The sequence below is a fragment of the Solanum tuberosum genome, unplaced genomic scaffold (assembly GCF_000226075.1).
Source record: "Solanum tuberosum cultivar DM 1-3 516 R44 unplaced genomic scaffold, SolTub_3.0 scf00399, whole genome shotgun sequence".
Taxonomy (NCBI): Eukaryota; Viridiplantae; Streptophyta; class Magnoliopsida; order Solanales; family Solanaceae; genus Solanum; species Solanum tuberosum.
The window spans coordinates 204,444-230,951 of NW_006239335.1; the positions used below are offsets into that span (position 1 = coordinate 204,444).

Consider the following 26,508-nt stretch of genomic DNA (forward strand, 5'->3'; position numbering starts at 1 on the left):
CAACTTTTCATAAAAATCACAACTTTTCATAAAAGTCGCAACTCTTCATTGAAGTCGCAACTTTTCATAAAAGTCACAACTTTTCATAAATTTCACAACTTTTAATGAAAGGGGAAGGCTAGTTTTGTAAATAAATAAATTAAAAGGGAATTCTGGTTTGTGGTGGCGCCACGTAGGCGGGCCTAAGGTTCTCTTTTATATATATAATATATATATGATATATGATATGATATGATATATGATTATCTTTTCCTTTTGAGCGAAGACTGAAATTAAAGAAAGGTGACTGTTCTTTAAATGGACTAAATTTGTGTGTTTTTTTTTGAACTGTGGGAACACTACCTAGTAAGGTATATATAACATCTTTTTTTTTTGTCAAAAAGATGGAGGAAAGTTGTTTCCTGTATAATGTGCTTGCAACTTATTGTTGCTGGTTATGCCTTGTTATCATGTTTCTCCTGGTAAGTTAAGCGTTATTCGTTTAAGCATGACGAAGATGCCTAATTGTAAAATATTTATGTAACTTTGCTCCTTTTAAAAAAAGCAAGGAGCTGATGAATTCTTCTTTGATAAGACTAGAGTTGAAGTTGACCCAAAGTATTGATAGATCTTTAAGTATTTTTTTCATCTCCATAACCAAATCCGCGCACATTAAGCTTACTTGTTAATGGTTGATAAAATATTGATAGATTCACCGTTGGAAACAAGAAGTTCGCTGTAATTATGCGTACTTGTAAAGAACTCAAACATGACAATGGGATGATAATACGATATGATGACAATGCTGCAGTTATTGATTCAGATGCCTTGCATTTTAGACAAATAAGAAATGTCTGACCTCAAAATTTCCTCTGCATCAAGTTCTGTTTCCTCTTATCGTCCTTGCTTGGATCAGACTTTCCTCAGTAAAAATATTTGGTTGCTCACAAGGGAAAAAAATAAAGGAGCGACAGTTACACGAAATAGCTGAAATGTCCATGATTGGGGACCCGTGATCTGGGTGACAAGAAGCTCAATTAGTTTTGGAGAGGGATTCTTTACGAGAAAGGGATTATACTGTCACGCCCCAAACTTTGGTCTGGCAGACCGGCATCCGGTGCCTTAACTTGACCAAGCAGACCATCTCTATATGGATCATGGGACATGACCTAATGTGAAAACGTAGAAAAACAATAGTACTTTGGACACATCTTTCATACATGAAGAAGCTTTAAGTTCAAAACATGGTGTTTATCATACACTCTCAGATGAGGACTCAATCCTGAAAAAGAGTAGGAAATTGAATATGGTGATGGGGTTGAAGCATGGCAACAAGGGATGATGAGTCAAAATTTGGTCGCTGAGAACAGATTATCAAGCCGAGGGTCTATCGGGAACAACCTCCCTACCCCAAAAGGTAGGGTAAGGTTTGCATACATCCTACCCTCCAAACCCAACTTGTGGAATTACACTGGGTATGTTGTTGGAGAACAGATAACCAAGAGTGCATCGCAGGTTCTTGATAAAACTGTTCAACCCATCAGATAACCAAATTGCAATAAGGGTCCAACAGGTAATACCTGACCACGATGACAGCTACAAGATTTATGAAGTTCTTAAGCATATCATGGGATCTTGGAATTTGGATGTAAAGGTAAGAACTTTTGTTCCTTATCAAGAAAGGTAAGGTTGTTCTTGATGCAAGCTGAAGGAATTAGCAAAGAGATTGCGAGCCAACACAAGAAATCCCACCAGATAGGAAAGAGGGGAAACAGTGAACAAGAGTTTGAATTATGATGGTTGGAAAGCAAGGCCAACAATGATGAGAAAGGAGTTAATGGAAAATAAATATTGGGAAAGAGGAACAGATGAAGGCTTTGAGAGTTATACTTATCCTATTTGAAGCAATTTCTGGCCACCACATCAATTGGAGGAGAAGTAAGCTCTTCCCAGTAAATGAGGTGACAGGGTTACAACAACTGGCTGATATTTTGAGTGGAGAAATGGGGTGCTTTCCAACTGTGTATCTAAAAGATGTCAAAAAGACTGGCTAAGTGGAAATCTCAGTACTTATCTCTGGGAGGAAGGCTGGTTATGATTAATTCTGTATTAGATGCTCTACCTACTTATTTGATGTCTTTGTTCCCTCTTCCCATTAGTGTGGAGGAGAGACTGGATAGTCTCAGAAGGATCTTTTTATGGCAAGGAAACAATGAGAGGAAATGTATCCATCTGGTTAAATAGAAAAACTTTCATCCTTCACAAAAAACAAGGTGGTCTTGGAATGAGAAATTTGAGGAATCAAAACAAAAGTCTCCTGAAGAAATGGCTCTAGAGATTACTAAAGGAGGATCAAACTTTATGGGCTACTGTAGTGATGGCAAAATACAAGGAGGGATTTTGGTAAACCAAATGGGTAACCGGCACCTACAAAACTAGTTTGTGGAGATCAATTAGGAATTTTTGGCCTGGATTTGCAGTTTTGCACAAAAGATCAGTTTGAATGTTAAGGATGGTAGGAGGATAATGTTTTGGGAAGACTACTGGTTGGGAAATGGCAGCTTGAAGCAGTTATATCCCCAGTATGACTAGAAAAATGCTCCCAGGCGACTAGTATTGAGGTAATACACTAAAGGTTACTTTTTGAATCAGGGTCTGGATTCTGGTGGCCCTTTTGATCACTGGAAATTTTGTTCTCCTTCATTCCATCAAGTTTTGTTCATATGTATAGTCACATTTATTTTGCGGTTGGTTTTAAGTTTAATGACATTGTTAGATCCACTAACCCAACAGATTCTTGGTTTGAATGGACTGAGAGAGGTAGGAATTTCTTTAGAAGGTATCCCTTAAAATAGGAAGACCCTGGAATGGGTTGTTCAGATTCTGAGAGAGGCATTTAAGTTCAGAGGAAATGGTGTTAGAAGGTGGAAAAAAGGAGACAATTTCTCTGAAACTTTTTGTGCAAGGAACTTTAACAACTTTGGCCGTTACATCAGCATTGTCAGTACTCGGGGAAGGAGGAGGGCTGTTCTAATTATTCCAGAAACTACTTTCAATGCTGGATGAAATTCAATAGCCGACAAGATCGGTAGGTTCATTAACTTTAGTAGCGACCAAGTTAACGAAGGAGAACCCAGATTGGCTGATAAAGAGCTTCCCTATGCAGATGCACTCAGAAACTCTAGATGGTCCAATAAAGAAGTGGTTGGTGGACAGCTTTCACAGGAAGGAAATGTTATTCACGTCAAAGAATGTCTGGATTCACCACAGAAAGGGGTACTGAATAGATGTCTGGTTGGCTTTTTCTTAGGAACAGGGAATAAATCTGAAGCCACGACTATCAGACACTAGAAGATGGGCTAGTGCAACTTGGATTCAAACACATGGAAAGAATATTTATGAGATGGGGGACGGTAGATTCCTTTCTGAATTTGCATCTAAAATTAGTGCTGAATAGATCTTGAAGGGGAGATGGTACTGGAAAAATAATTTCATGGGTGGGCGCCAGTAATAGGAGGTCTGGTGGAGTGTAGGGTACATAAGAGGGGAGGAGGATTGGTGGAAGATCATCCCTGCTTGCAACTGGTGGAGTGTGTGGAAAGAAAGGAATTCCAGTTTTTTGAAGGCACTACAAATTCTATCCATAAAATTAGGATAAATTGTCCCTAGTCAGTTCTACTTTTGGTGTAAACAAAGTATATTGGGGGAAGTAGGTGACTTAGTTGATTTAATTGGCAATGTATAAGAATATAGGTGTTTGGACTGTGGTCTTTTGTACTTTTGACTTTCTTTGTAAAACTCTCAAATTAGCACTTTTTTTGGGGTGTCTAAGTTTTTATTATAGAAATACAATTATTACCTTCCTATAAAAAAACATTTTAAACTTGAACCAACAGCAAGTGCCACCTCGAAGGAAGTTTGGTCCACACAGTGAGGGATCTTGATTTTCAGAAGACTGATGCAAGACTGGGAAATAGACACTTTGGCAGATTTCTATGGGACATCAGATCAATACAATGAAGTACAGCTAGGGGAAGATACACTCAGGTGGATTATTCATGGTAAAGGCATTTATTACAGTAAGCTATGCTTACAAACGACCTGAATAAAGTGGGATCACAGGTGAATCTACTGCCATGGAAATTAATATGGAGATGTAAAAATTCCATATAAAGTGGGCGATTTTACTTGTTTGGTGGTGAATGACTCAGTTTTAACTTGGGAGAATCTAAGGAGAAGGGGAATTCATTTGCGCTCTAGATGTTATATTTGTGTGCAAAATTTAGAGACAATCAACCATCTCCTTTTACATTGCAAGATGATCAGCCTGTTAAAGCATTTGTTCACAAGCTTTAGAGGTATAAGGTGGATAATGCCAGGTAGAACATCTGATGCACTGATGAACTGGAACTCAGAGGGGAATAGCAGCACAAACAAAGATAGATGGAAAATTTTCCTTGAAGCAATTTGGTGGACAATTTGGAAGGAAAGGAATTCTAGATGTTTTGAAGATACTAGTAGTTCCTTACAAAGGATTCAGATGAATTGTATTCTTATGTTCTGTTATTGGTGCAAATCAGAGTATGTAGATGATACAATTTCTGTTGTGGACATCCTAGGGTCCTTATGAGATGATATTGGGCTTAGGTGGTCTGTCCTAGTTTATTGTTTTTGGGTTTGGATCCACTGATGTTAACACTCCATTTTTGCTTCCAACACCTTATGCTGATGAATTATAGACTGTTAGTTACCTTGTCAAAAAAAAAAAAAAATTGGGGAAGAAATTGAACTAAGAGTTAGTTCCTTTTTCTTACCTTTGGGTTTGTTTACATGTTATTAGGGATGGCACCTTTTCTTGGGGTTTATTTCTTCTAATGCTAATGTTTGCTTAACAAAAAAGCTGGGTAGAATCCAGCTACTAGTATAGGCAGTCTCCACAAAGTTAACAACACTAATTCTTTGAATGAAAGAAATGATGATTTGGACAGCTTGACCACTTTAATTCCAAGTCTATTCTCTTGTACAAAATTGAACCAATCAATTCTTTTTAAATTCACTAAATCCATCCACAATTTTCAGACATGCTTGAAAATATGTCCTGCTGTGCTTTCTACATCCACCTTTTCTTATCTTATTTGTTGTTTTAGTATTGATTCAGTTTGTGTATTTGCTTCCAAGTTCCAAAGCTTCTAAATTTGGCCTCGGCTGAATATATTCTTTGGGCTGATTTCGAATCAGAAAACATGTTACTTCCAATGGTATGCTTGAACCATACATTTCCCTGAATTCTCTCTATTGGTTCTAGTGACCATCTTTGCCTTAGCTTCCATTTAAAAAAAAAAGAAGTCAAATTCAAAGTCAAACCTCTTCAGAGATTCAAAACAAAATAGTACAGACTATTGTGAGAACTGTTTTACATGTGTGATAAGCTAAAAACTGTCGGATGAATGATTCTCCTGAGAGTATATGTTTCTTTTTGAAGTTGCTACCTGCTTGTTAGTAGGTAGCAGTGCATTGTTTTGCTGTCCGTTCACATTAGTAACCGTTGTATTGCTCTTGTAGTTTCTTGTCTTCTGTTACTACCTGATGTTTCTTGTACCACGATTATTGCATTGTTTTGGTTGTAGTTTCTGTTCTATTACTATCGGTTGTTTTTCTTATTATCTGTTGTTTCATGTACTTCCGTTGCTCCTTTTTTGTGACTGCTTTGGACTATATTTCCTTAAGCCGACGGTTTATTGGAAACCACCTCTCTATCTCTAAGGTAGGGGTTAGGTCTGTGCACACTTTACCGTCCCTAGATCCCACTTAGTGGGACTACACGGGGTATGTTGTTTTTTGCTGTCTTTATTTCTCAGTACTGCATGCTCATTTTGCTGAACTGTAACCTGTTTTTTAGAATTGTTTGGAGCTGTAGGCAGTTGTTCTCCTCACTGCGATAATTGTGTTAGGCCCTGTAACTTTATCTGGTACTGATGAACAAATCTAATCCTGGAAAAGTAATTAAGAAATAAGGATTTTACTTTCTGAAGATATTTCTGATCAGAAATGTTTGTTGTTTTGAGATGCCTGTGGTCTTCCAATGCAGCTTAAGGTTGATTATTTTTTTTATTTTTCCCTTACAGATCCTGGCTTGTCACTATTTCTCTGAGTTAGCCTGTTTTACAATCTTACTAGTCATTCCCTTTTATCCAAACACTTGATCTTTGTGATTGATGAAAATGGTTATCTTGTTTCTATTACAGTTGCATATATTGGAGATACGTCATATACCTGAAGCTTTGCCATACTTTGTTACACCTAAAGCCATTGACGAAAATTCAACACTTCTACAACAATTGCCGCACTGGGCTGCTTGCTCAATTACACAGGCACTGGAGTTTCTCACACCAGCATACAAGGGTCATCCACGTGTCATGGCTTATGTTCTAAGGGTGTTGGAGTCTTACCCTCCTCAAAGAGTAACCTTCTTCATGCCCCAACTGGTGCAGGCTCTGAGATATGATGACGAGGTGCGTTTTCTGGACTTTTTGTTGTGAATTTGTTCATTGCTTTTAATATCCGGCTAGCAGGTCAAAGAGATATATTATTGGAAGTCAATGCATCTTCAACAGTTTTATTGTTGTGAATTTGTTCGATGCTCTTAATCATCTGGCTAGCAAGTCAAAGAGATGTATTATTGGTAGTTGATGCATCTTCAACGGTTTTAGCATTCCTTGGATTTAGCATTCCTGTCAGTTTTTAGATATTATTGTTCTTTCCTGAACAACATATTATATGGTTATGACGGAGAGTAAGTTAATGATTCTTATTGTACCAAGTTTGCAAAAAATGGAACAGAGTTAAACAGCAGAAATCACTATGGCTTTTCAGCTCGAAGTAGTTTTCATAGTACCTTGTGTGTCTGAACTCCCATCCATTGTGTGCATCAATGGCAAAGGATGCTTAATCGTCCTTCATATACTAGGCATGATTGACTCTAATCATATGAATTTAATTCATGCAGAAATTGGTGGAAGGATACTTGCTCAGAGCTACTCAAAGGAGTGACATATTCGCTCATATTCTGATATGGAATCTGCAGGTGGGAAGCTTTTGCTTTTGTATTTTTTTTCCTGTTTTAAGATGGCTGTCTTTGTATGATAAAAGTATATGTCTCCTCTTGTTTTATCATGAATATAGGATTTAGTTCTCTATGATAACCACTAACCTGAAAAACACTTGCAGGGTGAGACTTGTGAGCCAGAGTCGGGGAAAGATTCTTCTGCAAAGGTAGATAATTTTTTCAACTGATACCTCTTGCTATTAAAACATCTAATGCACCTTGACCTCAACAGTCTTATCTGGCCCTCTTCCATAAGCATGCTGTGCACAAAGGCCATGTTGAAGAAGATTTGTTTGGAAGCTGCAAACTTTAAATTTTCAGATAATAAACACAATTTTTCCTTTAGTTTAGCTGTTGACTAACACCACTGTAATACCTCTAAACCAATTTGACTTGGAGAGAGAGAGAGAGAGAAAGATTCACTATTACTATTCTTTCTCTCTCTCTCGGAAACCCTCACATGTTGGCATGTGATTCACTCAGTCACCTTATGTTGACGCGGTACCACATTTGCTGAAGGCAACAAATATTGTGTTTCATGTAGCTGTTTCACATGATAAATTCTTACACGACGTCACACAGTGGTAAAAAGATTTTTTTCTTAATTTCTATTTTCCCTTTATAACTGTTAATATTTTTATATTTTATCTTCAGCATGCTGCATTTTTGGCCCTACTTCCTCTTGTGAGGCAACGAATAATTGATGGGTTCAATGAAAAGGCTAGTGATGTGTTTCGGAGAGAGTTTGATTTCTTTGACAAGGTCACGTCTATATCTGGCGCACTTTATCCACTTCCCAAGGAGGAGCGAAGAGCTGGTATTCGGAGGTGAATAAATTGTGCACCAAGATTTAATATTATATATATTTTGATTTGTTAGTAAATATGCTTAAATGTTGTGCCTTTGGACACTTGTGTATCTCGAAATAAACCTCAAATTTTGATTTCTAGGGAGCTTGAGAAAATTGAGATGCAAGGAGATGATCTGTATCTACCTACTGCTCCTAATAAAATCGTGAAAGGGATTCAGGTTGATAGTGGGATTCCCTTGCAATCAGCTGCCAAGGTTCCTATTATGATCACATTTGATGTGGCAGATCACGACAGCGATCAAAATGACATAAAACCCCAAGCCTGTATATTCAAGGTAAGATGGGGGATACAGGTGTATTTTCCTTCCATCGTCATCTTGATTTTTATATATTTTCATTTCGAACGAAAAATATGTGTATTGTCGTACATTCTATCCACTAGTTCTCCCCACCAGATCGTTATGTTTAGCAGCTAGTATAAATTAAAATTAAAGGCATTTCTTCTTCTCTTGAAGTCTTCTTTCAGTTAGTTCCCTTTGATGGTAATTAATGATTAGTAGGTACGTACTCTAATTTGTGTTAAATGTTCAGTATGACCTTTTATCTTATAGTATAGACTGGTCATTTTTTATTATATGTTAAGTATATTCTCTTCATCTCTTTTGCAATGACTGATGTAAGAATAGTTGTCAGAGATCACCAATTGGGGTAAAAGGGGTAGAAATTTGTTAGGTCAAATGGGTACTATGACAGTGATGGTTAGGCACATTGGAGGCTTAGAAAGATGAAATGGGTCTATTTTCAGCCTTGGAACAATATGTATTTAGAATGTATATAATGGCGTTACAACAACAACAACATACATGTGTAATCCCACAAGTGGTGTCTGGGGAGGGTAGGATGTATGCAAACCTTACCCCTATCTTTGTGGGATAGAGATTGTTTTCGATAGACCCTCGGCTCAAAAGAAATGTTTTTGAAGTAGGATTGCACGAACAATATGACAACAAAATAGCAAGATGCAAAATGTGACTCGAAACACATCAGAAGAGGCAGATATCGCTGGAAAAACCCAGTCTGACAGTGACAGAACCCTAATCTGGCGATCAAAATCTGAAGAAATCTGGTAGAAACTGCTCGAAAGACTTGGAAAACTTCAATTGAAAAAGAACAGCTCAAAATAATCGACCGGAAAATCTCTTTCATGTGCGCATTACCAGATCTCGCTAGATGTCGCCTGAGCTTTCGGAAACTCGTGTTAGTGTTGGTTTTCGCACAACACCTACAAAACATAAGATGACACAAATCAGCTCTAACAGTCGCCGAAAATGCTCTCGGTGATCTGTCTGATTGAGTCCCCCCCCCCCGGAGTTTCTCATCAATGCTCTGATATCATGTAAGAGATAAAGACTTGGGAAAGTATTATTGAATTGTTTATCTATATTAATACCAGTCCTTCTCCATGTAGGATGCTAAATACAAATTCTGCTCCTATTCCTATTTTTACACAAATGAAGCACAATCAGATATATCGAAACATATTTGATAATTTTAACTCCAGAAACCGGTCTTTCTCCAAGGAGAATTTCATACAACATACTACCAATTCTGGCAGAGTCAGACAAACTATAAAATGTCTCTTCCAGATTTTTTTTGAGTTGATGGCTACCATACTGCCAACATCAACAGCTCTAGCAGAATTCAGGAAAATGAACTGCAAAAGTAATACAGGTGGAAGGAGCTCGAGAGAAGAATGCTCCAAAATTTTGACCTTATTAAATTTGTGTGTTCCTTTGAGGTTTCGTGGGTTGCAACAATTTATGGTTAGGCGAGTGTACAAGGATAAAGTCAAATGTCTGATGTATTTAAAGCTATCTAATGTTAAGTCTCTGATCATAGAAAAAGCTGGTTGCTATGATTTTGTTGTTATGAGTTCAAGAAAGTGTTGTGGCTTCAGTAAAAATTCCTGTGGGAAAAAGCGAACAGATTTTGAAGTACTAAAGGTCAATGTAGATTTGGAATAGTGTTATTTATGTTACAACCACTGCTAGATAATACAATAGTCTTCTTATGTTTATTCGCAAGTATTGTGGTAAATCCAATAGAACTTTCACATTTATGATGATAAAAAATAAATTAAGGTTTTCCATTTTAGGAAGTTAAATTTAGAATAACTCTGTATAGTAACAATGCCATTTGATTTATTGTAGAGGATTTGGAAAATTGTTCACTCTTCTTTCAGTTTCAAGAAAAAGTAGTTACTTTTCTTTATTTTAAAAAAATAAAATTACTTTTCTTATGTTACTGATACCTCAGTTTTGAGGAATAGGATGTAAAATTTGTCATTATTAGCTTCAGTTTTGAGCTCTGTCAGTAGATGAACTTGACATGGGAACAACAATCCTGAATAATTTATGCAATTAATAAGCCGTCCCATGCTTATTCAGACTCTATGTAGTATTGACATCTTTGCTGTTGGTACAACTCTCTCTATTCTATTTTATGTGATGCTCTTTTCCTTTGTCTGTTCCAAAAAGGGCGTAGTTCTATATTTAGAAACAATTTAACTTTAATCTTCTCATTTTACCCCTAATGAAATGATCTTATAGCCATGGAAATGTTATGTCACGTGTAAGACCACAAATTTAAGTCTTTCTTTCTTAAATCAGTACTAATGAAACACCTTCACATAAATGAAACAGTGGGAATAGTAGTTTTCTATAAATGTTTATCATCTCATGTAATTTTTTAAATGCTCTTACACAAGACACCTTTATTATTTCATGCGTACATCTGATTCTCTTTTTTTGGGCCAAATGCATAAAAGAATTTCAATGACGATTGGCTTTTAAACATGAAACCAGGATTTATGTTTGATCTGATACCATGTGAAATTGGGTAACCTATATAATCTAGAAACTTACGTATGTTAAGTAGAACACCACCAGTTCTTACTTTATGAAAAAAAGAATCTACAACTTTTTCCATAGATTCAGTATGCTAACTGGTTCATTTCTTGTTTATGCTACTTTACATATGGCTAAATTTTGTTTTCTTTGGCATAGGTTGGAGATGATTGTCGACAAGATGTCCTTGCTTTACAAGTTATTTCACTTTTGAAAGATATCTTTGAAGCTGTTGGGCTTAGTCTTTATTTATTTCCTTATGGAGTTCTCCCAACTGGCCCAGAAAGAGGAATAATTGAGGTGAATCCTTGTATGACATCTGCTTATGGTTTCATGGATTCATGTGCTTTCAGAGTGAAGTTTTCATATGTGAAATTTCTGTGAACTGATAACTTATCAAAAAAAAAAAGGAAAATGGAAATTGATATAAATAGAAATCAATTGAAGTGGAGAAAAAAGATACTTGGAGATGAAAACAAGCCATCACCGATCAACTAAGTTTTACCCAAGAAAAAAAGCAACTAAGGTTTACCCAAATCAATTGCTAACCACATGGCCCTCTTTTGGTATGATAAGATTATTTTACTGGAGTCAGATTGTGAATAGTCCCTTGAGGGATCATAACATGGAATGTTCTGATTATGGAGTACATAGAAAATATCAAGACAAACTTGGAGACTCTAGGAAAATTATGAATAAATTGAAAGAGGAGAATAAGAAATTGATTAAGCTCTTCCATTGTCAGACTTATGCCCTGCCTATGACTCCTTTCGTATTGTAATTTATGGGCCAACAAACTACCCTGCGGTCATTAGTTCCCTTCGAAATGCCTCGTTCATCTTCTTATGTCAAACTGCACTTTTTCAAAATGATCTCTAACATTCTTTTTTCCCAAGATACATCTGACGAAAGAGGAGGGGAGCCATGGAGGAACGGTAAAGTTGTTTCCGTGTGACCTATAGGTCACGGGTTCAAGCTGTGGAGGCAGTCACTAATGCTTGCATTAGGGTAGGCTGTCTACATTGCCCTTCCTCGGACCTTGCTAATGCACTTTGTGCACTGGGCTCCCCCCCCCCCCCCCCCCCAGGTTTACCCAAATCAATTGCTAACCACATGGCCCTCTTTTGGTATGATAAGATTATTTTACTGGAGTCAGATTGTGAATAGTCCCTTGAGGGATCATAACATGGAATGTTCTGATTATGGAGTACATAGAAAATATCAAGACAAACTTGGAGACTCTAGGAAAATTATGAATAAATTGAAAGAGGAGAATAAGAAATTGATTAAGCTCTTCCATTGTCAGACTTATGCCCTGCCTATGACTCCTTTCGTATTGTAATTTATGGGCCAACAAACTACCCTGCGGTCATTAGTTCCCTTCGAAATGCCTCGTTCATCTTCTTATGTCAAACTGCACTTTTTCAAAATGATCTCTAACATTCTTTTTTCCCAAGATACATCTGACGAAAGAGGAGGGGAGCCATGGAGGAACGGTAAAGTTGTTTCCGTGTGACCTATAGGTCACGGGTTCAAGCTGTGGAGGCAGTCACTAATGCTTGCATTAGGGTAGGCTGTCTACATTGCCCTTCCTCGGACCTTGCTAATGCACTTTGTGCACTGGGCTCCCCCCCCCCCCCTCCTCCTGTTTCCGTGTGACCGTGGAGGCAGTCACTAATGCTTGCATTAGGGTAGGCTGTCTACATTGCCCTTCCTCGGACCTTGCTAATGCACTTTGTGCACTGGGCTCCCCCCCCCCCCCTCCTCCTGTTTCCGTGTGACCGTGGAGGCAGTCACTAATGCTTGCACCCCCGCTTCCTCCCACACACACAACCAGCAAACCACCTCCTTTTTTGTTTTTTCTACTTCTGACGAAAGATTGAGAAATAACAAAACATTAAGGATATGCTGAAATTTTGTAGCTTTGTGGCTCTAATAGAGTATGTGAATCCAGTTGTACTACCATTTAGGAAAACAAATTCAAGTTAAAATTTTCTGTGGCTTTTACTTTGCATAGTGAAGAGTACAACTTTTGTACCTGTTGGAGGGAAGTTGTTGAAAAATTAATGTTGTTGGTATCTATAACCGTTGGTCTAAGGAGCTATTTAGTCTCCCAACTTATATAAGAAGCTTGTAGGGAGTATGTATGATGAGAAAAATAAAAAACTAACTCAAAACTACATATGCCAGATTTGTCGAGTTTGAGGTATGAATTTTTTTTGTTGACACTTAAAATGAAAAATAGAAATGCCAGAGGTTCTAGTCTTTCATGGATAAGCCAGTAGTCTTGCTCCCAGTCACAAATTAATTGGGGCTGGATTTCTGAGTTCTCTGTATTCATCCTGCTTTGTTTGGTTACAGTTTCTTTCAATACTAGATTAGTTGTCACTTAAGGAAAACCACAGATTCTTTTGGTCTCACACTTATCCTTGTTTATCCCTGCATTGACATACAAATATGTCACCAGACTAAGAAAAAGCACATTACAAACACTGGACCTACTGTAAGAAAAAGCACATTGCAAACAACTAAGTTTTAATCTCAAGTAGTAGGTATTGTGTATATAAAATTTGTGCTAAGTTCACATTGATTCTTGAGATTGTAGGTTTTCTGATACAGGTTACTTTCATTTGATTTTAGGTCACATGTTCATTTTTAGTGTCTTCAATCATCATGTTACACACATTAACTGATGCATATGGAGGTCTATGAAGCACATGGATCAAGACCAACCTTCTCGTAGTTTATCCTCTATATGTGCAACTTGCAGTCTCCTTCGAATTTGATCATTCTAATCTGCCTAATAATGTATGTCCATACATCCATCTTAACATCCACATTTTAATGGCATTCATCCTTTGGATGTGTTGGGCCTTGAATGCCTGACATTTAGTCCTATTTAATATTGCTAGTCTTACATCTGATATGTAGAGTGTGCCTATCACTTTGTTAGGTATCTTCATGTTACAGAACACTCCTCCTTTTCAGCCATCTTATTTTACTTTTGTGTTGCATCTTCATTTCATGTCATCCGCTAAAAAATATTGAGTCTGAATATTTGAAAATGACCAAGGTAGTAGTTTGACCTAAAATTCGTTATGCACAAATTCCCAGATTTCTCCAAGTCATCCTCTTTTTGTTTATCGATAAGTGCAATTGTCAATTCTCTGGCCAGAAAGCAATACATGGTTGATATGCCAAATTACTCACACATGTAATATTGTGTTGTTAGTTAGAGGGCTCTAGTGGTAACAAGTAACAACTGATAAATTTATTTATTCAGTTGGGACACCTTAGAGTGCATTGAGGAAAATTAAACTGTCTGCTGAATCTTATAGCATAATTGAAGGCTTGAATGCAGTAGGTTGTTAAAGGGATGCTGTGCTCACCTACAGGATAGTGGCTAATATTGGTTACTGAACTGTGTTGCCGTAACAAATGCTTAACATAAGCTTTCCTATCTTCTTCTAGTTCCCTCATATCTTGGATTTATCTTTGTAATATATAGAATATTTTCAGCGATTGATTTTTGGTTCTTATGCATTAAGCAATTATGAACACAGTGATTTGTTTTGTATTGGATGATAATTAAAGAGTTGTTTTGTGTATACATATGATTTTTTCTTGGTGAGAGAACCTAGCATGCGATACATGGTGGTATCTTCTACTTGACAGTACAGAAGAAAGATGATATTATGTGTATACAATGGTGATGAGATCACTTAGTTTTATGTGGTCATGACAGGCTTCTTACCTCCAAAATCTTTTCACATCTGTCCCTTTTGCAGGTCGTACCCAACACACGGAGCAGAAGTCAGATGGGTGAGACGACTGATGGTGGTCTATATGAAATTTTCCAACAGGACTATGGACCTGTTGGTTCTCCTGGTTTTGAAGCTGCTCGTGAGAACTTCATCGTAAGCAGTGCAGGTTATGCAGTTGCTAGCTTGCTGCTTCAACCTAAGGATAGACATAACGGGAACCTTCTGATTGACAGGTAATTACCTCTGTCCTCTGTCATAGTACCATTGTCTGCGAAGTTACACTCTAAGGGGCCGTTAGGTGTGATGGATAAGGAAAAATAATCATGGGATAAGTTTTCAGTACCCTCAATTTTACGTTTGGTTGCAAAGTGTGGGATAACTTGTCCGAGGATTAATAATATGACTGGGATAAGTTATCCCTACTTGTGTGTGGATAGCTAATCTCGGGGTAAAAATGTAAAATAACAAAAACACCTTCTTAAATCCTCTTTTATACATCGCTTTTACATACATGTAAATTCAAATAATTTTTAATACCATTTATAATAACATTCACAACCTTCACTACTCGTTATTTTTATAATTAAATATTTCTCCATTAAAAAATTAAACTATACTAATATAATTTTTATTTCTGAATATATTATACGTTGAATTTATTTGACTAATCTTATGTTTATTTATATTTTTATTTCTCTTAAAATGTTTACTTCACTATTGAATTACATATTTTTAATTAAATATTTTTTTAATCACTTGAAATTTATATTTTATATATCAATTTAAATGAAGATAGCTTTAATATTTTACAATATATGTGAAAATAGGGACAACAACCTGCAGGAAGTCAAGCTTAAATGTATTTTGTTGTTCTATTTTTGGTGTATAAATGTCTACTCCAATGAGACTGAGTCAATCATAGTTGTTTTAGGGTCCATCTAGTTCCTGGTTTAGCATTGGAAAGACTAATCTTTTTCTTCTTTTTTGTAAATATGGTTTTTCAGTACTGAGGTAGTACTGACTGAAATACAAATGTTACTAGTGTCAAAAAAAATATTTTACAATATACGAGTGATATTTGCTTAAATGAAATAAAATCTCTTTTACGGTAACAAACTTAAGATGAATGTTTCATTTTAAAGCTAAATAAGATGGATGTTTTATATTTAAAAACACACGGCATAATTATGAGAATGCACACACAAAAATATTTAAGCTAAATAAGATGAAAATTTTGTTTTTAAGAGTGAATAACTAAAGCGTGCAAAGAAAGTATAAAAAACTAATAAAATGGAGGGTATTTTTGTAAACAAAGAACTTATCCTTAGAAATTATGCCATGCTTATTATTTGAATATGACAAACCAAACAATCAATAAAAAATAATCTCAACATAACTAATTTCATCATACATTATCCCAACATAACTAATCTCAACATAATTTGTCTTCAAACCAAACAACCCCTAAGTCAAGTTTGGTGTTACTTAAGATGCAGAAAGCCTCTAAAATATCGTCATGCATGGTAAAAATGTTCTAAAATCTTTCAACAGTTCACATGCATGAGCTAAGTGGAGATAAATATGCACAACAAAGTATACCTGCCTATACATGTGTCGTATTTTCTCAAAATAATTCTTATATGTTTTTTCTGAAAATTGGTAATGTTGTATTCCTCAGTATTAAGGGTATGTTGGAAACCTCCAAAAAGAAGAGTAAATATTTGCAAAGCTCCTAATAGAACTACAAGTTGCTCAGTATCTTCTATATCTTGTTCTTTACACCAACAATAAAAAGATTCAATGCAATTCCATTTGACTTTCTTAATGGAATTAGATTTATCGTTAAAATATCTACCATTTCTCTCTTTCCATACTGTCCACCATATACATGATGGAATTATCCTCCACCATTTCATCTTGCTCTTTGCTTCCACCCCTTTTGATCAGTAAATACGTGCTTGCTTCCCAGTGGCATGCTAAGGTATGTTGATGGCATTTTATCAACTCTGCATCCGAGGATAGTAGCCAAATCCTGTATATGAGGGACCGCCCGGATGGGGAAAAGGCTGTTTTCCCCCCAATTTACCCTCAATCCTGATAAGGTTTCAAAAATTGATAGCAACATCCTGATATATCTGATTTGATCATACTTGGGCTCACAAAAAATCACTATGTCATCTGCATAGAGTAAATGACAAATCTCCTTAATTTTACTCCTGTCGCCAATTTTGAAGCCTCTGACCCATCTGTTTTGGATTGCAATTCTCACCATACTGTCAAATCCTTCCATGACCATTATGAATAGAAAAGGAGATAATGGGTCACCCTGCATTAAGTGGGAAAAAAACTAACAGGTTCTCCATATTAAAGGACAGTGAAACTGATAGTATTTATACAAATCAATCCAGCTGATTCATTTGTCACCAAAACCCTTTTGCTTGAGGATGTTCAATTGGAACTTTTGATTTACATGATCAAAGGCCTTCTCAATATCTTGCACATAACTCCAGGGTCCTTACCTCTCAACCTTGAATCCACACATTCATTGGCTATAAGTTCCACATCCATAATCTGCCCCTCTTTGATAAAGGCCATCTGTTATTTGTTAATCAACTTGTGAACCACCTTTTCCAATCTTTTTGCAAGCAACTTTGCAATGATTATGTACGCTCCCCCTATTAAACTTATAGGTCTGAAGTCATTCAGTTCAGAAGATCCTATTTCTTAGGAATAAGAGCAATGTAGGTGCCTAGGTGGCATTGAAGCCTTTCTCAAGTACATGGTTGGTGTGAAAGTATTGGACAGTATTCTTGATGTCTTCCTTTCAAAGATCCCAGAAGGTGTGATAGAAGCTCATTGACAAACCTTCAGGACCATGTGCTGTCTCCATGCCACAGAGTCTGATGCATTCCGATATTTCTTCCTCCTCAAATTCTTCTTGTAACCAAATCTGCATTTTATTGGAGATGACTGAAGCCTCATGGAGCTGAAGGTCAGGCCTCCAGTTGTCAGTTCCATATAAAACTTTTTATAGACTTTCTGGATTGCCTCCTTAATAACTCCTGAGTCAAAGATTGTACTTCCATCTACTTCCAGGGAGTCTATTGAGTTGAACCTTTTGTGAGCTGTTGCCATTCTATGGAAGTATTTGGTATTCTTGTCAACATTATTCAACCATTATGTTCTGGACCTTTGTTTCCAGGCTCTCTCTTCATTTTTAACAACTTCCTCAAAATCCATGGCTAAATTGGATTTTTACTAAAGGTCAACCTCGGTGAGAGGTCTTTGGAATGTAAGATGTGAATATCTTCCTTTCTGAGTTTCCAATTCCCCTGTTGTTGTTACTCCCATTCTTTCAGTTTCCCTTTTAGCATCTTCAGTTTTTCAGCAAATCTATGACCAGGCCTCCATTCTTTAAACAAGACAAAGGTTCTCTAAACTTTTGCAAAAAAATCGCGAAACGAAATTCCCAAGGCACAAGTTATCCCTTATAAGACATAACTTATTCATACAAACTTATGCTGAATTGCTGATAGAGGCTAAGTTCTCTAAACCTTTGCTCGACATGGCAAAGATTCTCTAAACTTTTGAAAAAAAATCACAAGACACAAGCTATGCCTTACAAAGCATAACTTATTCATACGAGCTTATGCTGATAGAGGTTAAGTTCTCTAAATCTTTATCATACCAGGCTAAAGTTTTTAAAACTTTTGCCTTGCGAAATTAGGTTATAGTTAAGGGTACTTTGGCCAATAATTTTTCATAAAATGAGAAACAAAGTCAAAAATTAAAGACCATCGATTTGAGGGATAAAATTTAAAAACCGCCTCAAAATAGGGGCAATCCGTGCACAAAGTTGGTGAAAGGGTAAGAGCCCGGCTGGATTGGCTTTAAATAAAGTAGCTTTTAAGTCAAAAATAAAAAGTCAAACTTAAATGACTTTTAAGTCAAAAAATAAAAAGTAAGGGGAGGCCTACTTTTGATTTTTAACTTATTTTAAATCATTTTAAACTTATTTTTAACCTTGCCAAACACTTCCTAACTTATTTTAAGTCATTTTTGACTTATTATAAGTTATTTTTACATTTGCCAAACACTTCCAGAAGTCAAAAACTGACTTAAAGTAGATTTAACCAACTTTTAAGTCAATCCAAACACCCTCTAAGTAAACAAAGTGGGCTTTTGTTTAGGACCTTTGGACCAGCCCCACTGTTTAAATTAAATTCTGGGCCCTTTTCATTTAAACAAGGGAAAATTAAATAAAATGACCCTTCAGTCATTGTTATAACAAAAAATGGTCTAATTATTACTCCCTCTGCCCCATTTTGTGTGACACCCTTTGACTTGGCACGGTGTTTAATAAAGAAAGGAAGACTTTTGAAACTTGTGGTCTAAACCAATCCTTAGATATTTGTGTGGCTGGGATTTCATTAGGGGTATAAGAGGAATTTTAAAGCGAAATTGTTTCTAATTATAGTAAGGTGAGATTCTTTTCGGGGCAGACTCAAAAGGAAAGGATGACACATAAAATGGGACAGAGGGAGTACTTTATTAATAGATATAGCCATGTAATCTTATTTTCCTCTTTGTTTTCTGCATCATTCTTCTCTGTTTTCTTATTTTCTCCATTGTTTTCCTTTGTTCTTTGTTTAATTTCTTTTACGCCTTTCTTGGTAATTTCATCATAAAGTTTCGACTTAAACAATACTTGCAGCAAAACAAGAAGAACAAACAAGAATCAATTTTGAGCAAAACCCCCCTTTATCATTCTTGTCCAACACTGTCCTAAATTTTAAAATTTGACTTACCAGAAATGTGAATCGTTTCGAGTGAATAGTATATCAAAAGAATTGAAACATTAATAGAACCTCATATATAAAATTTGAACCGTTTAGAGGAAGATTTGAGTTGATGTCCATTGTAATCTGCCATTGAAGAGCTTTGAAGCTTTCATTTTTAAATTTGACCTGAATGTGAATTGTTTTGAGTGAATAATATTCAAAAGACTCGAAACATCGAGAGGAACTCATATGTAAACTTTTGAAATGTTTAGAGGAGATTTGAGTTGTCGAAATTGAAAAAAACATTCAATTTTTTGAGGAAGATGAACTCGTACATTGTATAAATATTATACAGCAGTGTATATGGATGTATATACATCTCTTAAACATCATCATATCAATGGGTTGGATTTCAAAGTGGGCGACTTTAATTTTAAAATTAAATAATATATGTGGCCCATCATAATAAGTCATGTGCCTTTTTTAAATAGGAAAAGACCATCAAGTTTAGGGTGTTAGTTTGAGGGGTAATCCTTGAGCAAAATAAAATAAAATAGGTTGGGAGTATTTTTAGACCAATAGTTGGATGGAGGGTATCAGTGAACCATTTTCCATACGTTAGGGGTACTTTGTCCCTCTTCCGTAGTTCTGTTATATATGTTCACATCCTTTAAAGCCTCTAGAGATATCTGAAAATGGAGGGTTTTAAGTTTCATGCTATTGATAAGATAGGCGATAACTAGAATGGGATCTTGGTAGATTCATGGTAAACATTACAGATTTTGCCACTTCAAACAAATGCCGATTTTTTCTTTTAGCAACTCCATTTTGTGCACTAGTATAGTGACAACTTGTATGATGGATTATCTCATTGAATTTCACATAAACACCAAATCTTTTATCCATGTATCATGTGTCATTGTTAGTTTGCAAGATTTTAATCTTAACATCAAATTGAGTACAAATTATCTTATGAAATGACAGAAGACCTCACTTTTGACCATTAGCAGATACACCCCAAGTCATCCTAGTACAACAATCAATAAAAGTAACAAACCATCTATTTTCAAGCAAAATATCAATATGAGTAGGATCCTCATACTTCAAAATGAATAATTGTAAAAGTACTACTTTTATTATCACTTAAAGAGCAAGAGTTTCTAATATGCTTGAAATAGACATTGGTCCTAACTCAACCGCAAAAGATAGCTCATGAGGTGGGGATTGCCCAAGACCAAGAAACTTACATCCCACTAATGTGAGACAATTAACACCCCCTTGCATGCCCAAGTCTTCAAACTGACGACAAAATGTGGGGTTCAACATCAGAAACCAAGAATTGGGATGGATCTTACTTTGATGATTTTTAGAAGAAAGACTTCTTCTATTTCTGTTATCTTTTTTTGGAATCTATAAATCATTGATAAGTAGCTTTGCTGGGACTTTATGATTCTTGTATTTTTGTGTATCTTACATCCCATGAGAAGGAATTTTTATACAATGAATCCTATAACTAATTAGAAAAAGACAAAAGATTACAATCAAAGGGAATATTATATTCCTGTAACTACGTTAGAAAAATAAAGTCTTCTAAAATCATGCTAATTAATTAACACAATCAACAGTTTCCTCACTATGCATTCTAGCTTACATGTCAGTGATGTGTCCAAAAGTCTGGTTCTATTTTGGATATTATTTGAAAATTTGTATGAAGGTTGAGATTAAGAAAGCATAGGAACTCAAAACATTTGTCTACTGTAAGATTGCTGATACACATTTGTTGATGATTTAAGATAATGTGCAATATCCAACCAACAGGCAACTATCGTGCTTGGAAGTTCTAAGTTGTATACTAAAGATTTGGTTATATACTTGCCTTTGCTGTGTGATATTTGCATTTTGCAATGTCTACTAGGAGACTCACGTGAAACATTATGCGTCATTAGGCAAGCTCAACTAGCCTTGTATTTTATATATATTGATGGTTAATGGTGTCTCTAACTTGCTTTGATTGTTGAATAAACCTGTTTTTAAATGAGTCTATTAACAAACCAAAGACCAAATAATGTGAATTAATTTCACTTCATAGCTGTACAATCCTCTTATCTAAAGGCATAATACTTTGATAGATACCTTTACTTGGCCTCAACTGGCAACTAAACGCTCCAACTTTAAGAATGCACATCTAGGCACCTCAACTCGTCCCGACTGTGTCTAGTGGACTCCCAACACTGATGCAACACATAAATTTTGGAGGTGTCTAGATGATCATTTTGTAAGTTGGAGTGTTCAACTGACACAATGGAGATGAGTTGGGGTGTCTAGATGTGCATCCTCAAATTGGAGTACTTAGTTGTAAGTTGAGACAAACTTAAAAGTGTCTATTGTGTTATGCCTTTTGAAAGTGATGTTTCCACATGGGGTGGTGCAGATTTTCTTGTGGAGGAGTTTATGATATAGACACATACTTTTGGATACCCAAAAGAAGCGAATAGACATTTTTTCCAGCTTATCATTACTGGTCTGGTAATATCGATTCAGCTTATGAATGTCTCTTTCACATTGTTCTGCAGTGCTGGTAGGCTTGTCCATATTGACTTTGGTTTTATCCTGGAAATTTCTCCTGGTGGAAATATGCGATTTGAAAGTGCTCACTTCAAGCTGAGTCATGAGATGACCCAATTAATTGACCCATCTGGAGCAATGAAAAGTGAGACATGGCACCTGTTTGTAAGGTCAGTGGTCTTCTTTGGGCCATTTGCACTGTTCTTTAGGTATGATTTTCTTTTTTCTTATCCTAAGACTGGATGGATTGTTTTCCAGCTTGTGTGTTAAGGGTTACCTCGCTGCACGTCGCTACATGGATGGGATTATAAATACAGTTTTGATGATGCTAGATAGTGGATTACCTTGCTTTAGCAGGGGTGACCCTATAGGAAATCTTCGGAAGAGATTTCATCCTGAGATGAGTGAGCGTGAAGCAGCCAATTACATGATTCGTGCATGTAGTGATGCATACAATAAGTGGACGACTGCCGGTTATGATTTGATACAATATATGCAGCAGGGCATTGAAAAGTGAGGGAGTACTGAGAATTGCTGCAGAGTTTCACAAAAACTGTCTATTCTGTTCACTTGTAATGTAATGAGAATGGAAATGTCTGTATCATATAGGTGTAATTCTTTTTTCTTTTCTGTGGGTGGGTTGGTGGTAGTAGTGTGAATCTGCAAGTGCATCTTTTGTAAGATTGAATGAAGAGTTACTTGTGATTTTTTTTTGGTTTAATATTTATACACTAATTAGCGTGCAAAAGTTAACTAAAGACAAGTGTCAATAGCTGAGCGTGATGGTATTTTGAAAAGGTAAGTATCCTAATTTAATCAGTTTAATTACATTGGCACCGTGAAAACTCTATAAATCGACATACAACAGCTTGTTTATTGACGTGCTGCTACTACAACTTTTTTGTGGTATGCTTCAATCTTAGCATCCCTTCAGCATAAGGCATATGCAACGTACAGCTTTCTAGGCTAGCATCTGCTACCTGATTGATGGAGGTATCTAGTGGGTTTAATCAAAGTTAAACCTAATGGTGACAAAAATCTCAGGTATATTCTTGACTGATGGACCTGCAAATGACAATTATGAGTGAATTTGGTATGAGCAAAGTCACCCGCTAATAACTTCCTTGTGTGGATCCATTGAAATGGGAATTTGAGACTCCATCCACCTACATGACTTTTCTATAACACATGTTTTCTGGTATTAGGTTAGCTGAGTGAAATATTTTTTGAAAAAGCATATATATATATATATATATATATATATATATTGAAGAGTGAAGATTGACAGTATTATCAGCAAATTGACTGTTTTAGAGACAAAAAAATGTGGATTCAGGTTTGATAAAATGTCTCTCAAGTGTTGAGAGTAAATATTGTGAAGGTAAAAGTTAACATAGTTGTAAGTGAGGAAAGACATTTCGCCTCTTTGGATGAAAAATTTGTCCTTGGAAAATATTTTCTTGTAGCAAATTTTAATAATTTCCTAAAAATTGACTGTAAACACATTTGCAAGTGAAGTAGGAGTATCACAATTATCAAATATTGAGATTTGACATACGAAGACACAAAGTAGAAGAAAGGGATTTACCCTATGATAGGCAATCTCACAGATTGCATGGTATAAGCTGACCACTCTCTTTTCTTGATTATTGGTGTCCTTGAAATGTATATAAAATGACGAGATAGATTTCATAATATATAGTCTTTTTGTAAATCATTCCAAGTCAAGAGTAATGCCAAACATGTGCATAGCTTGAACAACTTAACATTCATATATGATTAATTACCCAAAAAAACGTAACAATATCATCATACCTACACAAACAAACAAACATACATTGCTCCTATTCCATCGAGACCAGTTGAATTTATTGATAGTGTCCCAGTGGTCTAATGGATGGTGGCAGTTATGAATATTATCAAAAACTTATAATATGCAGTGGTTCGTAAGTTTTCATATGAATGGCCGGATATAGAAGAGATAGGGAAAGGAATTCCCATACAGTTGTGGTATCAAAGGTGCTTACATGATTGATGTTTTATAGAACAAACATATTCTCATTAATTAGGTGTGCATTATTGGAGGATTTCGTAAACCTAATGTCTTAAAATTCCTATATTTCATTAAAAATAAGGATGGAATGACATATCAGATGCACCGATTCATATATGATTCTACTTTAGGGCTGATAAAGAAACTACGCAGGTTATGACTTTCATTTTATTTGGATATATTGAAATCTATTTTACACTAGGTCTCAATAAGAAGATTAAAGGTAATCTAGTATGTTTTATCCTTTTTTATCAGATACAAAATTAATGCAGTTGAATGCTGCAAATGGGTCACTAAGTTGTTGTGAATTAGTTGATGAAAACGAACAAAAAGTTGAGATCTTTGAGCTTGAATTGATGTAAATTGATAACGACATCGATAGCATGAATCACTTGAAAGCTTTAGAGGAGTATGATGGACACCAAATAAAGACATACAATGTGTAGAAGGTCTATCAAAGTCAAGAGGATGGAGAAAAGAGGCTATGTGTGCAAGTGACCATCTCTTAAATCTAAGAATTCACAAAAGAAGATAACCAAACAAGGCCCTTATCTAATTAAGGGTAAAATTGTAAGGTGCCAAACATAACTCCACTTTATACATTAGTTTACAAAGTCTCTATAAAATAGATTAACTTAGAGTAGGTCGGGACAAACCCCGCCTTACCCTTAACTACTATACAATACCAAAATGAATCTAGTAAAAATTCGGTAAAGCTCCGAATCAACCTAGAGCTCACTAAAAACAGCTGAGTGTCATGCACTCCTACTGAGGAGGTCTACTAATTGGAGTATCTATACTTGTGGAATGAAACACAGTCATAAGAGGCGTCTGTACGAAAGAATGTACTAAATATATATGTAAGGCAGTAGCATGTGTAAAGCAAGGGTTTTAATGAAATCAATATATAAATGCATAGTATAGAATGAAAGACCACCTTTGCTTACTCTTTGGGATTATGTACAGTACATTCTTTTCTTTATTCTTATGTGCTTATAATCTTTGTAAGGCATGTGATACAAATGACGAGCTGATCAGTGGTAAAAAAGAATGACCATGCTAGGCATTTTAATACCTAGGATGTTGTCCTCATAAACATACATTTGGGATCGACCCATGCTTGGCTCTTGCCCCTGGGCTGCCACCTTTATACAAAAAATGGGATCATTCTGTAGGCTTTTGCCCCACCCGCAACTATGCAGATTGCTCCACGTTGTTCTGTAATCTTTGAGATTGTTACTTTGGTGGACTTAATCATTTTTAGCTTCAAAATTATGGATCAGTAGTAGAAGACATGTGAATATGCACTTGAGGCAGTAACAATGAAACAAGGAGCAAATGTAACATCAATGAATTAATAGCTTAAATGACACAATGGACCCATTTGATTACGAGGAGAAATCACAAAGATTGTTGTCGGAAACCACCTTTATTCATAATAGTACTTGGAAGAGTAAAAATGTAGCTTCTAATAGTAAACACATATTGGATTACTTTGTCACATGATGGAGTGGGAAAAAGATCGTTAGCTACATTAGAGATCATACTTTGTGACTACATGTCCTTTACAAGGAGGAACACTTCGGAAGCTATTTCGTTGGTTACTACACAAGTGTAAGTTTTCATTCCAAAGAATATGAAATCAAATAGCCTTACGTACCTTGTTGTACAACTCAGATATTACAATGAATTAACCTCCTTCCTTTTAGATTATTAATCATGAAATAAGTAAAACTAGTATTAATAGTTAATTAATACATTTTTGCTACTTAACCTCACCAAAATGGTAGTCGGGCAGTAGACAGGTAATTTATCATATCAAGGGTATTGTTCAACTAGTTTTCCTCAAATAAGATCCACATATCATACAGATTTTTATAATATCCTCCGAAACAACTTTGGCTTCATTACACCCTCTAAACAACATACAAAGTGGAGTAAGTAGTAACCCTACACAACATTTAGTTCGATGGTGTATCACTACACCCTCCTTCTATATTTAAATACAAAATATTCACACATTTTCCCAACATCAACCATATTGACATATACACATAAAATAGACTCAAATATTATTTATCATAGCAACCAAATATTGAACTCACCATCCCTTGAGTTCTTAATAAAAATACACTTGTAATTCTTTATCCAAACTCATACATAAAGAGGACAAAAAAGGAGCAGTCACCTTAGCTCAATCTATGCAACTTCTCCCTTTAACTTGAATTCTTCAAGAACTTCAACTTTCCTTCACACTTAAACTAAAGAATAAGAGAAAAGTCTCTTAATAACCAAGAAAAGTGAGCAGTAACTAGTGGAAACATTCTGCCTTTGTACTTATACTTCAGCATAAATAACATATTTTCCTAGTCTTTCATGGGATAATTAAGCTAAATCCATAAGTGTTTTCACTTACCTTGTCTCGAAAAGATGAGGGTTTCTTCAAGAACCCTAGAAGGAATTCTAAGGCTAATGTTCTAAGCTTTTTAAACTTTGAGAGAAAAGGGAGAGAGCTGGAGTTAATTTTGAATTTTGTGTGTTAAA

The 26,508-nt window shown here is 35.8% G+C and overlaps 1 protein-coding gene across 1 annotated transcript in view; it reads left to right on the top strand.

The window, feature by feature from the left end:
- The window catches only part of LOC102594185 (phosphatidylinositol 4-kinase alpha 1), a 46,302-nt gene extending 23,638 nt beyond the window's left edge, over nt 1-22,664 (top strand). The window contains exons 18-26 of the mRNA XM_006362653.2: nt 6,225-6,491; nt 6,986-7,063; nt 7,207-7,251; nt 7,739-7,911; nt 8,035-8,230; nt 10,961-11,101; nt 14,590-14,798; nt 21,920-22,081; nt 22,170-22,664. Coding sequence (XP_006362715.1) covers nt 6,225-6,491; nt 6,986-7,063; nt 7,207-7,251; nt 7,739-7,911; nt 8,035-8,230; nt 10,961-11,101; nt 14,590-14,798; nt 21,920-22,081; nt 22,170-22,428 — 1,530 coding nt within the window. The 3' untranslated portion in view covers nt 22,429-22,664. The remainder of the gene's footprint in view (nt 1-6,224; nt 6,492-6,985; nt 7,064-7,206; nt 7,252-7,738; nt 7,912-8,034; nt 8,231-10,960; nt 11,102-14,589; nt 14,799-21,919; nt 22,082-22,169) is intronic.
- The last annotated feature ends 3,844 nt before the right edge of the window (nt 22,665-26,508 follow it).